General features: G+C 56.3%; 1 protein-coding gene across 2 annotated transcripts; it reads left to right on the top strand.

Moving 5' to 3' along the window:
• Nucleotides 1–4,409: 4,409 nt before the first annotated feature.
• IFT22 (intraflagellar transport 22) lies at nucleotides 4,410–10,136 on the top strand. 2 transcript variants are annotated; one of them, XM_064166372.1, is made up of 5 exons: nucleotides 4,410–4,465; nucleotides 6,353–6,432; nucleotides 6,606–6,695; nucleotides 7,320–7,522; nucleotides 9,416–10,136. In XM_064166372.1, exons 1-5 carry the CDS (start codon nucleotides 4,427–4,429, stop codon nucleotides 9,562–9,564), a joined length of 561 nt encoding a protein of 186 aa, XP_064022442.1. In that variant the 5' UTR covers nucleotides 4,410–4,426; the 3' UTR covers nucleotides 9,565–10,136. The 2 variants fall into 2 exon arrangements, with proteins under 2 accessions (XP_064022442.1, XP_064022443.1); XM_064166373.1 differs by lacking the exons at nucleotides 4,410–4,465; nucleotides 6,353–6,432 and having other exon boundaries at nucleotides 6,650–6,737.
• The last annotated feature ends 5,441 nt before the right edge of the window (nucleotides 10,137–15,577 follow it).

Here is a 15,577-nt window from a genome sequence, read left to right as displayed (position 1 = left end):
CAGAGCTGAAGCAAGACGAGATGTCTCTCGGAGACTAAGACTCGTCAGCGGGGACAGAAAACAAAGTCATTCACATAGTGATAAACAATCGCACACGCCCAGTTCTTTTCGGGGGCTTGCAAATGCTTTGCAACGAACAATCAGCAGAGAGTTGGTGTGGTCTGCATGCCTCGCGGCAAAGTTGTGTGCTCAGAGCGGCTCGCAGGCTCTGCTTCAGTCACAGATGGTACTATAAAGGCAAATCGCCGGCAACCTCGTTGCGAACCGCGTATTGCTCCTGCGGTCAACGTGGCTACAATCGGGTTACCGGGCGCGGCTCCAGTAGGGAGGGAGGGCGGAGGCGGGGCGGGTGGGGCGGGCGACACGGGCGCCCGCCGGGATCGTACGGCACGCTCATTTTCAACTCCGCCACAGAGCTGGCAACCTTCCCAGCCACGCCTTTAACGGAAGCAGCTCTGCCGAGACCGAAAAACCGAACCACGGAGCCTTCTCTCTCCGGGACGCTCGGGGCGGGGGTGGAGGAAAAACCTGGCGCCGCGCACGCGTCAGAGCTGTTCGTAGCGGCCGGCAGGAGAAGTAACAGGACCACCGCCGCCGTGTTTCTTTCGGCTGTCATCTTTAGTAACGCGCGGAGCACCTCCCGCCGGGCGGGACTTAGCTGGCGGGGCGACTCAAAGTCTGTGCCGTTGCTAAGAACCGCGTCCCACAGCACGTCTCCGACCTCCCGCTGCACTTTCGATCTTAAAATCACGGGAGGCTCTTTACTCGCATGACCCTGCGCACACGCCCGGGCCAGCAGCTCTCAGAGCTCAATGTCCGTCGAACTTCTCTCACGAGATAAATACGCCAGCAGATGCAGTGCCCCAGCAAATCCACTGTGGGCCTTACCTGCCTTACACACGGGCTGTTCACTCCGGAAATGAACGTCCAGACTACTGCCACCTCGGGGCAGCGCTACCCGGCCCAGCGGCACCGAATGACGCTTACTCTCTCCGATACGGAGAACGTCCCACAAGTTGATCGGACCCCTCCGGCCCCCAACGCAGTCTCACCTGCGGCCGGCTTGTGTCCTGACTCCTCTGTTCGAGCGCCAGATGTTGGGAATCACGTTCGGTGGAGCGCTATGGGAAGATGACTCTTTGTTCACCAATATGGTTAGATGGTCAAATCCCCTTTATTTCCGTGATACAGTGACTTATATGCATTCTAGCAAGAGGCGTGCTCAGCTTAAGATTGGTTACAGTCAGAGGGTCCAGGGTTACATGTAAGGTGTGCATAGGTTAACTTATCACAACATTCTAAGGGTCAGCCTTCCAGACCACCCACTCCAGCCCCCTTGGTTATCTAGTCTCTGCCCACTGCAGCTGTGTGTGGGGTGCTCAGTTGTTTACATCTCGATTTCTTAGCCTCGCTGGGAACCAAGGACGTTCTCAGCGCCAGTTACCCATGTTTATGACTTTATGTCCTCGACTGGTGAGAAATTCTTCCACAAAGATTAATTGCCCTTTGGACACAGAAGAGCTGATCAGGATGGCAGTTAGCCAAAACTTACTGTACTAGGCAAAGCCATAAGCTGTCTTTTACCCAAACTTGGGGAAAGCACAGGCTTTGCACAAGGCAGGCACAAGCTAACTGTGGGTACCTTGTTTACCACAGGAACCTGGGCAGGACAGACTCAGTGGCTACAGGTTCTTTTGTGTCCTTTTCCCATGCTTGCCTCTCGTGGAGCAAAAAACATGCCTAGGCAAGGTAGGACATGTGTGAGCCTATGCTGGGCCTATCAGGCCTACCACAACACTTTGGAGATGAGGAAAAATTTCCTTTGGTGCAGGAGTGGTCAGGGATTGGCACAGGCTGCCCAGGGAGGTGGTGGAGTCCCCGTCCCTGGAGGTGTTAAAGAACCTTGTGGCCATGGCACTTGAGGACATGTTTTGGTGGCCATGGTGGTGCTGGGTTGGCGTTGGACTGGAGGACCTCAGAGGGCTTTTCCAACCCAACCAATTCCATGATTCTATGACTCAGATGCCTTTGGAAACATCACCCAAAGTGGCTCAGAAGTGACTCCAGCCCTAAGTCACATAGATATATCCCAAAAATGTGGCCTTAGTCCACTGGGCTCTCCTTCCTCTTCAGTGGCTAAGAGAAACACACACGGACACTATCTGACACTTCATCTGAAAATCAATGCTAATTACTCTCTGGGCAGCTGCACAAGCAGCCACTTAGACCCGCTTGGACCCAGCTGCAATTACCTCTTCTTCTTCTTCTTCTTTCTTTGAAAGTTAGGAGGTCTGAAATGCAGAAAACAAGACAGCTGCAGAAAGAACTCCAAGATGTTCAGTGTGACTTCGACCACAGAATGGTAGGGGTTAGAAGGCATCTGTGGAGATCAGAGTCCAACCTCTCTGCCAAGGCAGGGTTACGGAGAGAAGGTCACACAGGAACACATCCAGGTGGGTTCTGAATGTCTCCAGAGATGGAGACTCCACAGCCTCTCTGGGAAGCCTGTTACAGCATTGTCACCCTTAACTTACAGAAGTTCCTCCTCACGTTTAGATGGAACTTATGTTCCAGTCTGTGCCTGTTGTCCCTTGTCCTGTCACTGGACACCACTGAACAAAGCCTGGCCCCATCCTCCTGGCACCCACCCTTGATGTATTTATGAGACTCCTCTCTCAGACTTCTCTTTTCCAGACTAAAACATCCCAATTGTCTCAGCCTTTCCTCCTCACAGATCTGCTCCAGTCCCCTCAGCTTCTTTGTAGCCTTCACTGGGCTCTCCCCAGCAGTTCCCTGTCCCTCTCGAACTGGGGAGCCTGGAACTAGACTCACGTGGCCTCATCAGGGCAGAGGGGCAGGAGAACCTCCTTTGGCCTGCTGATGCACCCCAGGATGCCACTGGCCCTGTTGACCAGAAGGGCACATTGCTGGCTCATGGCCACCCTGTTAGCATGGCTCTGAACCACACACGGCTGCTCACACAGAGAGAACACCCAGCAAGGCTGCTGCAGCGGAATCAGGTTCCGTGGTAGGCGCAGTCACTGGCTTCCTTATTCATGGCCTTAGTCCCACCACTCTGAAACAAAAGGGTTTCTGCAGCTTACAGCACTGCGTGGATGGTGTGAAGCCACTGGCCCCTGGAGCCATCCCAAACTGCCCCTATGTGAGGAGTGAGAGAGCAGCTAAGTTATGGTGTGACAGAACAGCTCTGGCCCCTCGGTGAGAGCTGAGCAGCTCTGCAAACGCTCTGCACTTGTGAGGGTGCTGGTAACAAACACTTACCCTGTGGTAGCACCTCCAGGCCCTCTTTGAAAGCCTGCCCAGGGCTGCTATTGTACCTGACCGCTCAGCAGCTCAGCAGCAGCACATCTGTCTGCCAGATGTTTTGCCTTTAGAAGCTGCAGTTCTGAGAAGCCCCTCACTTTTCCTAGCAAGCCCTGTGAGGAGACTGCAAGGGCTTGCTCTGTTACTCACTCAAGGAGAACCTGCAGGTAAAATTGCAATGAAGCCTCAGGTCAGGACAGCACTTGTCAAGCTGCTGAGGGTCTGGAGTGGTGCAGGAGCACTCTGAGACTTTGGTGTGTTTAGAATCTGTGAGCCTGGCTCCAGGGAGACCTTCTGGAGCCTTTCAGGATATCAAGGGGCCAAGCAGAAAGCTGCCAACAGACCCCTACACAGGGCCTGTTGTGCCAGGCCAAAGGAGGATGATTTGGACTGAAAGAGGGAGATTGAGAGTGGAGAGAAGGGAGAAATGTTTGCCCCTGAGGGTGGGGAGAGCCTGGCCCAGGCTGCCCAGAGAGGTGGGAGCTGCCCCATGGCTGGCAGCAGTGCAGGTCAGGTTGCCTGGGGCTGTGAGCAGCCTGCTTCAGCTGGGGCTGTCCCTGCTGGATGCAGGGTGGTTGGATTAGATGATCTTTAAAGGTCCATTCCCACCCAATCCAGCCTGGCATTGTACGACTCTTGCTTTCCAGAGGGCGGAGGCCAGGGGCAGCTCTCCCAAGACCCGCAGGAGGATGCAGTGCCAGCCCCAGCCGACGGACAGGAGAGCTGAGGGGCCCTGCGGCCACACCGACTCGGGGGCTGCGGCTGCACCAGCACTGCAAACGCCACTGCAGGCAGGACTGGCGCCCGCCGCCGCCACGGCGCCCGCTGCCTCCAGAGGCTCCCGGAGCCACGGCGGCAGCAGGGCCTGGTACGCGCTGCGCGGCGGCACCGGGCACGGCCCCTGCGGCGGCTCCGGGCACGGCGGCTGCGGGGGCAGGCTGCCTCCGGCGGCTCCGGGCACGGCGGCTGCGTACGGGAGGTTGCCGCCAGGCGGCGCCAAGCGCCAGGGCGCTGCCCCCCCCCCGCCTGCCGCCGCGAGCCCGCCGCCCCACGTGACAGCGGCTAGCCAATCAGAGCGCGCCTGCCCGTGCCCCGCGCCGCCATGCTGAAGGCCAAGGTGCTGCTGGTGGGGCCGCGGGAGGTGAGCGCTGCCTCTGCTGCCTCTGCCCCGGCCCCTGCGCCCCCACGGCCCCTGCGCCGCCCCGCCGAGGGCTGCGGTTGTCTCTGGTTGCGGCGAGTGGGGGAGGATGGGGCCAGACCTGCATGCACAGCACAGGGCCTTGGCTGCAGGGGGCTCGGGTCATGCATGCACAGCACAGGGCCTTGGCTGCAGGGGGCTCGGGTCATGCGTGCACAGCACAGGGCCTGAGCTGCAGGGGGCTCGGGTCATGCATGCACAGCACAGGGCCTGAGCTGCAGGGGGCTCGGGTCATGCATGCACAGCACAGGGCCTTGGCTGCAGGGGGCTCGGGTCATGCGTGCACAGCACAGGGCCTGAGCTGCAGGGGGCTCGGGTCATGCATGCACAGCACAGGGCCTGAGCTGCAGGGGGCTCGGGTCATGCATGCACAGCACAGGGCCTGAGCTGCAGGGGGCTCGGGTCATGCATGCACAGCACAGGGCCTTGGCTGCAGGGGGCTCGGGTCATGCATGCACAGCACAGGGCCTTGGCTGCAGGGGGCTCGGGTCATGCATGCACAGCACAGGGCCTGAGCTGCAGGGGGCTCGGGTCATGCATGCACAGCACAGGGCCTGAGCTGCAGGGGGCTCGGGTCATGCATGCACAGCACAGGGCCTTGGCTGCAGGGGGCTCGGGTCATGCATGCACAGCCCAGGGCCTTGGCTGCAGGGGGCTCGGGTCATGCATGCACAGCACAGGGCCTGAGCTGCAGGGGGCTCGGGTCATGCATGCACAGCACAGGGCCTGAGCTGCAGGGGGCTCGGGTCATGCATGCACAGCACAGGGCCTGAGCTGCAGGGGGCTCGGGTCATGCGTGCACAGCACAGGGCCTGAGCTGCAGGGGGCTCGGGTCATGCATGCACAGCACAGGGCCTTGGCTGCAGGGGGCTCGGGTCATGCATGCACAGCACAGGGCCTGAGCTGCAGGGGGCTCGGGTCATGCATGCACAGCACAGGGCCTTGGCTGCAGGGGGCTCGGGTCATGCATGCACAGCACAGGGCCTGAGCTGCAGGGGGCTCGGGTCATGCATGCACAGCACAGGGCCTGGGCTGCAGGGGGCTCGGGTCATGCATGCACAGCACAGGGCCTGAGCTGCAGGGGGCTCGGGTCATGCATGCACAGCACAGGGCCTGAGCTGCAGGGGGCTCGGGTCATGCATGCACAGCACAGGGCCTTGGCTGCAGGGGGCTCGGGTCATGCATGCACAGCACAGGGCCTGAGCTACAGGGGGCTCGGGTCATGCATGCACAGCACAGGGGCCTGTGCTGCAGGGGGCTCGGGTCATGCATGCACAGCACAGGGCCTGAGCTGCAGGGGGCTCGGGTCATGCATGCACAGCACAGGGCCTGTGCTGCAGGGGGCTCGGGTCATGCATGCACAGCACAGGGCCTTGGCTGCAGGGGGCTCGGGTCATGCATGCACAGCACAGGGCCTGAGCTGCAGGGGGCTCGGGTCATGTATGCACAGCACAGGGGCCTGTGCTGCAGGGGGCTCGGGTCATGCATGCACAGCACAGGGCCTGAGCTGCAGGGGGCTCGGGTCATGCATGCACAGCACAGGGCCTGTGCTGCAGGGGGCTCGGGTCATGCATGCACAGCACAGGGCCTGTGCTGCAGGGGGCTCGGGTCATGCATGCACAGCACAGGGCCTTGGCTGCAGGGGGCTCGGGTCATGCATGCACAGCACAGGGCCTGAGCTGCAGGGGGCTCGGGTCATGCATGCACAGCACAGGGCCTGTGCTGCAGGGGGCTCGGGTCATGCATGCACAGCACAGGGCCTGTGCTGCAGGGGGCTCGGGTCACGCCGCCTGCCTTTGCTGGTCCCGACGAGTGTCTCCGGCTTTGCAGTCCGGGAAGTCGGTGCTGGCCAACTTCGTTTCGGAAAGCACAGAAGGGATTGGCAGCTACAGCCCCACGCAGGGTGTCAGGTGAGCCAAACCTGGCGGCGTTCCCGCTGAACAAGCCCTGGACAGGCGCCAGCCCCCAGGAAGTCTCTCCGGCTGCCTGGGGGTGTGCGGCGCTGTGTGTCTGTCTGTGCCACGCTGTGTGTCTGTCTGTGCCACGCTGTGTGTCTGTCTGTGCCACGCTGTCTCTTGCACAGGATCCTGGAGTGTGAGAAGCCAAACGTGAACGGTAACAGCAAGGGAGCTGTGTGTCGCTTCGAGCTGTGGGATTGCAGTGGCGACCAGAAGTAAGCCAGCCTTAGTCTTTCTTCCCCCAGATTACTTAATAGGTCTGTACACACGAAATACTCATTCTTAAGGCCTGAACCCATTGATCTGCTTGACATGAATAATATTTCTGGCTCTTCACCTTGTTAGACCTTGGCATGTTAGCCTTTAGCTCCTTAGACGTTATAGCTTCCTGCAGGTGCTCTGTGCCGTGATCTCAGCTGCCACTGAATTTATCTTGGCTAAGGCCTGAGCATTAACAGCCCACAGCTCCTAGCTGCAGTTACAGGTATGGGAGACAGAGGCTCACTCTGAAACTGCCTTCATCTGCTTGAAGTTACCATGCAAATAGACTTCAGACAGTGCATATATGTGTGACTGAGGCCTTAATTTCCAAAAGATCCCACTGAGAACTGGGCAGACTTTAGGGAAAACAAAAGCTTTTCACCAGATTGTCAGCAAATCCTGGGAGCAGCTAAGAGAAAAGGTAATTTGCAGCATGAGGGATGGCTGCTGAGGTTCCATAACAAAAAGTATTTAGATGTGTTCTTGAGAAGGGAAGAAGAAGACCTGGGGACCCCTGAGTTCATTTTGCTGTTTTCCATCTATCAGTCTTAACGTTTTCTGCGGCCCTGCCTTTACAGGTTTGAATCCTGCTGGCCAGCTCTGATGAAGGACTCTCATGGTGTAGTAATAATCTTCAACCCTGAGCTGCCCAGCCACCTGAAGGAGCTTGAGATGTGGTACTCCTGCTTTGTGCAGCAGCAGCCACTGCTGGACAGTCAGTGCCTCTTGGTCGCACATCACAAGCCAGGCACTGCAGGGGACACTGAAAACCTGTCCCTAGGTAAGGAGATGGAAACCTCCACCTGTAACTCAGAGGCTTTTAGTGATCTGTGTAACCCTAAAAGTGTTCAGATCTTGTGGTGTGCATCGTGGATGTAAATCATCTACCAAACAACACTGGAGTGCTTTGCAAAACCTGACATGATGAATTTCAGGGGTCAGCTGGAAGCTGAGGAAATTAACATTGCACAGGAAACAAAAATTGGAGAGACTAACCTGTGGTCACACCATGAGTATGCAGCTGGGGCTTGGCAGGAGGGCTGGAGTTGATGACCTCCAGAGGTCTCTTCCAACCCCTGCCATTCTGTGGTTCCCTGAGCCAGGAGTTAAAACTAACAGGTTTTGTCATGACTGTAGTCTGTTTCTTAAACTGGATTTTGTCTTTTGCTAACTGATGCTTTGCAGGCCCTTGAAGGCTGTACTTTATCCATCAGTGGAATAAGAGCCCTTTGAAACAAAAGGTTAACAGTCTTCCTCTTGAAGGAAGAAGATCAGAACGTTGAAGGAGGTTCTCCTCCCCCTCTACTCTGCCCTGGGGAGGCCGCAACTGGGATCATGCATCCAGTTCTGGGCTTCCCATCTGCAGGGACAGGGAACTGCTGGAGAGAGGCCAGGGGAGGCTGCAGAGCTGCTGAGGGGCCTGGAGCAGCTCTGGGAGGAGCAAAGGCTGAGAGCCCTGGGGCTGAGAGCCTGCAGAAGAGCAGCCCCAGAGGGCATCTGAGCAATGCTCAGCGAGGGCTAAAGGAGCTGTGGGGGACAAGAGGCTGGGGCCAGACTCTTGTCAGTGGTGCCCAGGCACAGCACAAGGGGCAGCAAGGGGCACAAACTGGCACCCAGGAGGTTCCACCTGAAGAAGAGGAGCAAGTTGTTTGTTGTGAGGGTGCTGGAGGCCTGGAGCAGGCTGCCCAGAGAGGCTGTGGAGTGTCCTTGTGTGGAGAGCTTCCAGCCCCCTCATGGGCATTGTGCTGCTGGGCAAGCTTCTGTGGGTGCCCTGCTGGAGCAGAGGCTTGGAACTGTATGATCCTCAGAGGTCCCTTCCAAGCCCACCCTGCTGCGAGTCTCTGTGTGTGTGTATAGGTGGATCTGTCATTGCATATTGCAGAATCATTTGTGGCTGTTCAGACAAGCAAGAACTCCTCACACACTTCTGGGCTACTTGTTCAAGTGTTCAATTAAATCCATATTTGTCACAAGTGATAATTTGTATTTGATGTAACAATATTGTCTCATAATGTTAATCACAGAATGGGTTGGGTTGGAAGGACCTTAAAGCTCACCGAGTTCCAACCCCTGCCATAGGCAGGGACACCTCCCACCAGCACAGCTTGCTCAAGGCCTCATCCAACCTGGCCTGGAACACTTCCAGGCTTGGAGCCTCCACAGCCTCCCCGGGCAACCTGTTCCAGTGCCTCACCACTCTCATGGGGAAGAAATCCTTCCTAATGTCTTATCTAAATCCAGCTTCTTCCAGCTTGAAGCCATTGTTCTTTGTCCTGCCATTCCCAGCCCTTGTCACAAGTCCTTCTCCAGCTCTCCTGGAGCCCCTCCAGGTACTGGAAGGCTGCTCTAACCTCTGCCTGAGGCCTTCTCCACATCAAAGCATTTCTCGTCCCTTCAAGAGTAAAACTTCAGTCCAGTGCTGGTTTGTTTGATGCTGTTAAAGTGAGCCCAGACCCAGTACCTTAAGCTTTAACAGCAATAATGTTTGAGGACTTTAACCTAGCTCCAGTTCTGTGTGTGTGGAGCGGACAAGCTCTGCTGCATTCCTTCTAGGGAATCAGACACTGGGCACTGCCAAACGCAGCTGCTGAATCCAGCTGCCTGCAGCATGCCCGTGACTGTGAACATTCCTTTTGCAGCAGATGTAAGCCTAATGCTTTTTTCTTTCCCCAAGCTTCCCCTCTGAGCAAGCTGAGGCTGATACATTCCAACTTGGAAGAAGATCCCGAAGATGTTCGGATGGAGTTCATGAAGTACTTCAGAAGCATTATCAGCATAATAAATGAGAGCAGGGAGAGAGAAGAGATGTCCATTATCTCTTAACACGAAAAGAACTCCTGAAGAGGGAAGCAGCAGGAGTGGTTTCACTTCATGATGTATTCCAGCCTGGGACCAGGTCCTTGCAACCAGAATTTGCCAGCCTTAAGTGCCTGAACTCAAAAAGGAGTGCTGACACCAGCTGACACCAGCTGGACTGTGGTGCCCAGGAGATGGCTGCACCACAGCACTGGGAGTAACTCGAGCTGCACTTAGGCTTCATTTGACATCAGAGCTACAGCAGGCTTTTGTTTAATGTGTTGGTGTGGACCAAAAAGTTAAGAGGTGCTAGGAGCAGAAAGCCTAACACAGCACAGGATTTGTGGGGTTCTGCTGAAGCCTCTGAGTGAGGTGCTGAGGTTAGCTGTGTTCTGGAGAAGTTATGCTCTTGGAAGACAGAAGAAGATAATTGGAGTAGAGGTCTGAAAAGTGATGGTGTGGAACCCACATGCTTGTGTTCCTGGTTCTGATCTCTGGCCAGAATCTGAAAGCACCTTGACAGCAACTGCCTTGGCAAGCAGACCTTGGGACTGGGTTTTTCTTCTGTTCCAACAAAATAAACATATTGTAGGGACAATGTTTAGGGCTGTCTGGGAGAAAAAGAATGGGAAATCTTTTGCTGGGGTTGTTGGGGCTCTTCAGCCTAGAGCTCCAGGGGGAACTTAGAGCAATCTTCCAGTACCTGCCAGCTGGGAAGGGACTTCTGATAGGGGCTGGGAGTGACGGGACAAGGACAGTGGCTTTGAGCTGGGAGAGGGGACATTGAGACTGAAGAGGAGGAAGAAGTAGTTGAGTGTGGGGGTGGGGAGAGACTGGCACAGGTTGCTCAAGGAGGCTGTGGATGTCCCTTCCCTGGAGGTGTTCAAGGCCAGGCTGGATGAGGCCTTGAGCAAGCTGTGCTGGTGGGGGGTTGGGACTGGCTGAGCTTTGAGGTCCCTTCCAGCTGAACCCATTCTAGGAATTCTCACTGTAGTGCAATACTTTGCCGTAAGTTGGGAGCTCCAGCAGAGGAAATGAAGTGCTGTGTTCTCCAGAGGAGGAACAGCTGCTTCAAGACTTGTTGCTGTTCCCTGCTGCAGTGAAATAAGTGGTTTCATAGTTCATTTACTCTCTGATCAGTTTGCTGTGCACTCGTCCCTCTCCTTAGCTGAGTTTCACTGTGGCAGACAAACTGTAGCATGCCATACTGACAGGCCTGTAAGGTGGTTGGTTCTCCACAGAAAGGTTCATGGTGCTTTGTGGAACTCTCAGCAGCTTGCCTCAGTCTAACAAGGACAACAGTGCTCAGTCTGCACCACTGCTCACACTCAGGAGCTTCAACAAGAGACAGCTGCAAAAGCTTCTCGCAGACCCAGAGAGCCAAGGAAATGGCAAATGCAAACCAGCAGCCTGTGTCCTACTGGCACAACTCTTGTTTTCAGAGGAAATTTAAAGCAGAGAGGGACTGGGAGCAGCAACTGCAGAGACATTAACAAGGCCATGGGCCCTGATGAGATGCACTCAAGGGTGCTCAGAGAACTGGCTAATACTATCACTCTGCCACTCTCCATAATCTTTGCCAACTGGTGGCAGGCAGGAGAGGTGCCTGGGGGACTGGAGCAGAGCCAATGGCACTGCAGTCTTCAGAAGGGCAAGAAAGAGGTTCCAGAGAGCTATAGACCAGTCAGCCTCACCTCTGTCCCTGGAAAATTATGGAGTGGCTCCTGCTGGAGGGCATCTCAAGGCACTTGGAAGAGAAGTGCTTGACTAACCTGAGAGCATTCTGTGGTGACATAGCTGAATGGGTAGATGCAGGGAGAGCAGTGGATGTAGTCTACCCTGACCTTAGCAAGGCCTTTGACACTGTCTCCCATGACATCCTGGTGAGCCAGCTCAGGAAGTGTGGGATGCAAGAGCAGGCAGTGAGGGGGGTTAGGAGCTGGTTGCAAGAGAGAGTTCAGAGGGTGGTGATCAATGGTGCCAGGTCCAGCTGGAGAGCTGTGACCAGTGGTGTCCCCCAGGGACAGTGCTGGGGCCAGTCTTGTTCAGCATCTTCATCAATGCCATTGAGGAGGGCACAGACAGACAGAGTCTGCTCAGCAAGTTTGCTGCTGACACCAAGCTGGGAGGCTTGGCTGAGACAGCTGCAGGTTGTGAGGCCATCCAGAGAGCCCTGGGCAGGCTGAGAGCTGGGCACAGAGGAACCAGATGAGGTTCAACAGGGACAAGTGCAGAGTCCTGCACCTGGGGAGGAATAACAAACTGCAGCAGTCCAGGCTGGGAGGTGACTGCTGGAGAGCAGCCCCAAGGAGAGGGACCTGGGGGTGCTGGGGGCTAACAAGTTCCCCGTGGCACAGCAATGTGCCCTGCTGGCCAAGAAGGCCAATGGGACCTGGGATGTATTAGGAGGATGTGTCCAGCAGATCCAGGGAGGTTCTCCTCCCCCTCTACTCTCCCCTGCTGAGACCTCATCTTGAATACTGTGTTCAGCTTTGGGCTCCCCAGTTTAGGAGGAACAGGGATCTGCTGGAGAGGGTCCAGTGGAGAGCTACGAGGATGATGAGGGGACTGGAGGGCATGGCTGATGGGGGGAGGCTGAGGGCCCTGGGGCTGCTGAGTCTGGAGAAGAGAAGACTGAGAGGGGATTGGATAAATGTTTGCAAGTGTCTGAGGGCTGCCAGGAGTGGGGAACAGGCTCTGCTTACTGCTGCCTGGGACGGGACAAGCAGCAATGGATGGAAGCTGCAGCACAGGAGGTTCCTGCTCAGCACAAGGGGAATTTCTTTACTGTAAGGGTCCCAGAGCCCTGGCACAGGCTGCCCAGAGAGGTTGTGGAGTCTCCTTCTCTGGAGCCTTTCCAGGCCTGTCTGGATGTGTTCCTCTGTGATCTGTGTTAGATAGGATTGTCCTGCTCTGGCAGGGAGCTTGGACTCAATCTCCTTGGGTCCCTTCCAACCCCTAACATCCTGTGAGCCTGTGCGAGGGCCACAAGCAGCACCCATTTCACCTTGCACTGCAGGTCTCCTTGTGAAGGGTGAGATGAGAACTAGGGCTGAGCCCCAGCACCACCTGTACAGATGTTTCACCATGTGCTCCCCCTGCACAGCTGTTTAAGCTGCAGCTGGGGCACACTTAAACCAGCCTTGTGCTCACATCAGCATTGTCTGCTAGTAAATGTATTGTGAGTATCCCATAGGGCAGGGACTGGGATGGAGGTTAGTTGTGCTGGGATTACTAACCCCAAGGGTCCAGGAGGTGAAACATACAAAATGAATCTTTGAGTGCCACAGCAGTGCTGGCAGGGCTGGAAGGCCTCTGCTGTGAGGCCAGGCTGAGAGAGTTGGGCTTGTGCAGCCTGGAGACCTGGTGACCTTGAGTGCTTCGAGATCAGAAAGCTGAGGACAGACTTCTGAGCAGGGCCTGTTGTGCCAGACCAAGGGGGAATGGGCTGAACTAAGAGGGAGATTGAGAATGGAGAGAAGGGAGAAATGGTTGACACTGAGGGTGGGGAGAGCCTGGCCCAGGTTACCCAGAGGGGTAGGAGCTGCCTCATGGCTGGCAGCAGTGCAGGTGAGGTTGGTTGGGGCTGTGAGCAGCCTGCTCCAGTTGGCACTGTCCCTGCTGGCTGCAGGGTTTGGACTGGGGGGCCTGGAAAGGTCCTTTGCAGCCCAAACTATTCCATGCTTCTCTGATCAGTTACAAGGTTTCAAACCAGCGGCTACAGATGAGGCAAGAAGAGGGCGAGCTGGGCTGCTGCTGCAGAGGGTGCCGTGGGTGAGGTACTGCTCTGCTCAGCCCTGCACCAGCCACCTGGCATGTGAAGTTCTGTGCACACACAAAGAACTCACTGCAAGCCTGCCCAAGGAGGACATTGAGGGGTTGGAGCAGGCCAGAGAAGGGCAATGAAGCTGGGGAAGGGTCTGGAGAGCAGGGCTGGGGAGGAGCAGCTGAGGGAGCTGGGGGTGTGCAGCCTGGAGAAGAGGAGGCTGAGGGCAGAGCTCATTGCTGCCTGCAGCTCCCTGAGAGGAGGTTGGAGTCAGGTGGGGGTTGGGCTCTGCTCCCTAGGAATGAGTGATGAAGGAAAGGCAATGGCCTGAAATTGTGCTAGGAGAGGGTTTGGAGATGAGGAAAAATGTCTTTGCTGCAAGAGTGGTCAGGGATTGGCACAGGCTGCCCAGGGAGGTGGTGGAGTCCCCATCCAACACCCTGGAGTGTGTCCGTGGCAGTTTGGAACATGTTTTGGTGGCCATGGTGGTGCTGGGTTGACTGTTGGACTGGATGAGCTTAGAGGTCTCTTCCAGCTGAAAGAATTCTGTGGAAACCACCTGTGACTTAAACAGGAGCTGCTCAGGTAAGCTCTGATAGTGAACTTCTGCCCTGCTGCTGTCACTTGGCGTTGGCTATTAGCAGCTCTGGCTGCTTCCATCACTGCATTTATGGTGCACAGAAATTCTTGTCAGGGTTTTATTGCTACAGTTACAAACAAGTTGGGTGAGCTCTGCTGGAGTTGACCTCTCCCGTGGGAGCAGCTGGTACCTCCTTGCTTTGGACAGTAGAGCTGTCTGGATGCAGACTCAGCATGGAGGTGTGACGGGGCCAAGAACTTTGCAGGGCTGAAAATGCACTGTTAAGGCTTCAGGATCTCCTACAGACAGTTACTGGCTGAGGCCACCTGGCAGACTGGAGGCTGAAGACCTTCACACCCTTCCACTGCAAAGCAGAGGGTGCCCAGGTTGCCCCTTCCAAGCTGTTCCTGCACAGGGCATGCTGGAGCCAGCAGCTCTGGTGATGCTGAGAGCAGTCTCAGGCACTGCCAGCCAGATGTGTGGCTCCCGGGGTGAAGCTCATCCTTGTTTACAAGCAAGCTTGGAGAGCAGCAGCCAGGCTGAATGACCTCACCAAAACAGTGCAGCTCTCCTTTCAGTGCTGTTTGGCAGGCCAGGCCTTTGGCCCCTTCTCTCAGCAGCGTTGTTCTAACGGCCACAGCAGACAGAAGGAATCCTCTGTTCCTCTGCTGTCTCTGCCCTGCCCAGGGGCTGCCAGGCAGTCACGCAGGCCACCAGCTGCATAGTGCCCGTCCAGGCTGTGTGCCTGCATGCTGGCTGCTGATGTGCAGGCTCTTCAAGAAGCCACTTCTAGAGGGTACCCAGGACCTCCTACAACCAGATGTTAGATGACTCAGCAATAGGAAGAGCTTGCTCTGCAGGTCACTTGTGAGCTCTTCCCTGTCTTCAGAAGTCCTCCCTGGTGATACTTGGGTGATGTAGCAGAGATTCCCCAAGAGACCAGTTTACCCTGTGGAGAAGCTGCCTTTCCTGAGGTGCCTGAAGAGGATCTCAAGTAGCTTTAGGCAGTGCTCCTCATGCACACACGGTACTCCTCACAGGCAGCAGAGTGCATGGCTGCTGCCCCAAGGGCTCAGGGGCTTCACCTGTAGGAAGCAGGTGCAGCTCAGGTGCACACTTGTGCAGTGACACATCTTATATAACTCTGTAGGACAAGGTGTCCACTTGGGGCTCACAGAACCCAGGCCAAGTCACAACAACCCCATAAATGCTCCAGGCTTGGGGCAGAGTGGTCAGAACCTGCCCACAGGGAGAGACCTGAGGCTGTTTGTCAGCAAGCAGCTGAAGATGAGCCACAGCGTGTCCAGGCGGCCAAGAAGGCCACCTGCATCCCAGCCTGGATCAGCGCTGCTGTGGCCAGCGGGAGGTTCAGTTTTGGGCTCCTTGCTTCCAGAAGGACATTGAGGGCTTGGAGCAGGTCCAGGGAAGGACAATAAAGCTGGGGAAGGGTCTGGAGAACAGGGCTGGGGAGGAGCAGCTGAAGGAGCTGGGAGTGTTCAGCCTGGAGAAGAGGAGGCTGAGAGGAGACCTCATTGCTTTCTGCAGCTCCCTGAGAGAAGGCTGCAGCCAGGTGGGGTTGGGCTCTGCTCCCTAGGAATGGGTGACAAGAGAAGAGCTGCATCAGAGGAGGTTTAAGTTGGATATGAGAAGAAACTTCTTCTCTGAGAGGATTCTCAAAGCCTGGGACTGGCTGC

The sequence above is a fragment of the Pogoniulus pusillus genome, chromosome 27 (assembly GCF_015220805.1).
Source record: "Pogoniulus pusillus isolate bPogPus1 chromosome 27, bPogPus1.pri, whole genome shotgun sequence".
Taxonomy (NCBI): domain Eukaryota; kingdom Metazoa; phylum Chordata; class Aves; order Piciformes; family Lybiidae; genus Pogoniulus; species Pogoniulus pusillus.
The sequence above is the reverse complement of the archived record's forward strand: the minus strand, read 5'-3'. Positions and strand labels throughout refer to the sequence as shown.

Bases quoted from the DNA above. Each gene is read 5' to 3' on its own strand.
- IFT22 (XM_064166372.1), top strand. From the start codon at position 4,427: ATGCTGAAGGCCAAGGTGCTGCTGGTGGGGCCGCGGGAG. The intron at 4,466-6,352 runs GTGAGCGCTGCC...CCGGCTTTGCAG, and splicing joins TGCTGGTGGGGCCGCGGGAG to TCCGGGAAGTCGGTGCTGGC. The intron at 6,696-7,319 runs GTAAGCCAGCCT...CTGCCTTTACAG, and splicing joins GATTGCAGTGGCGACCAGAA to GTTTGAATCCTGCTGGCCAG.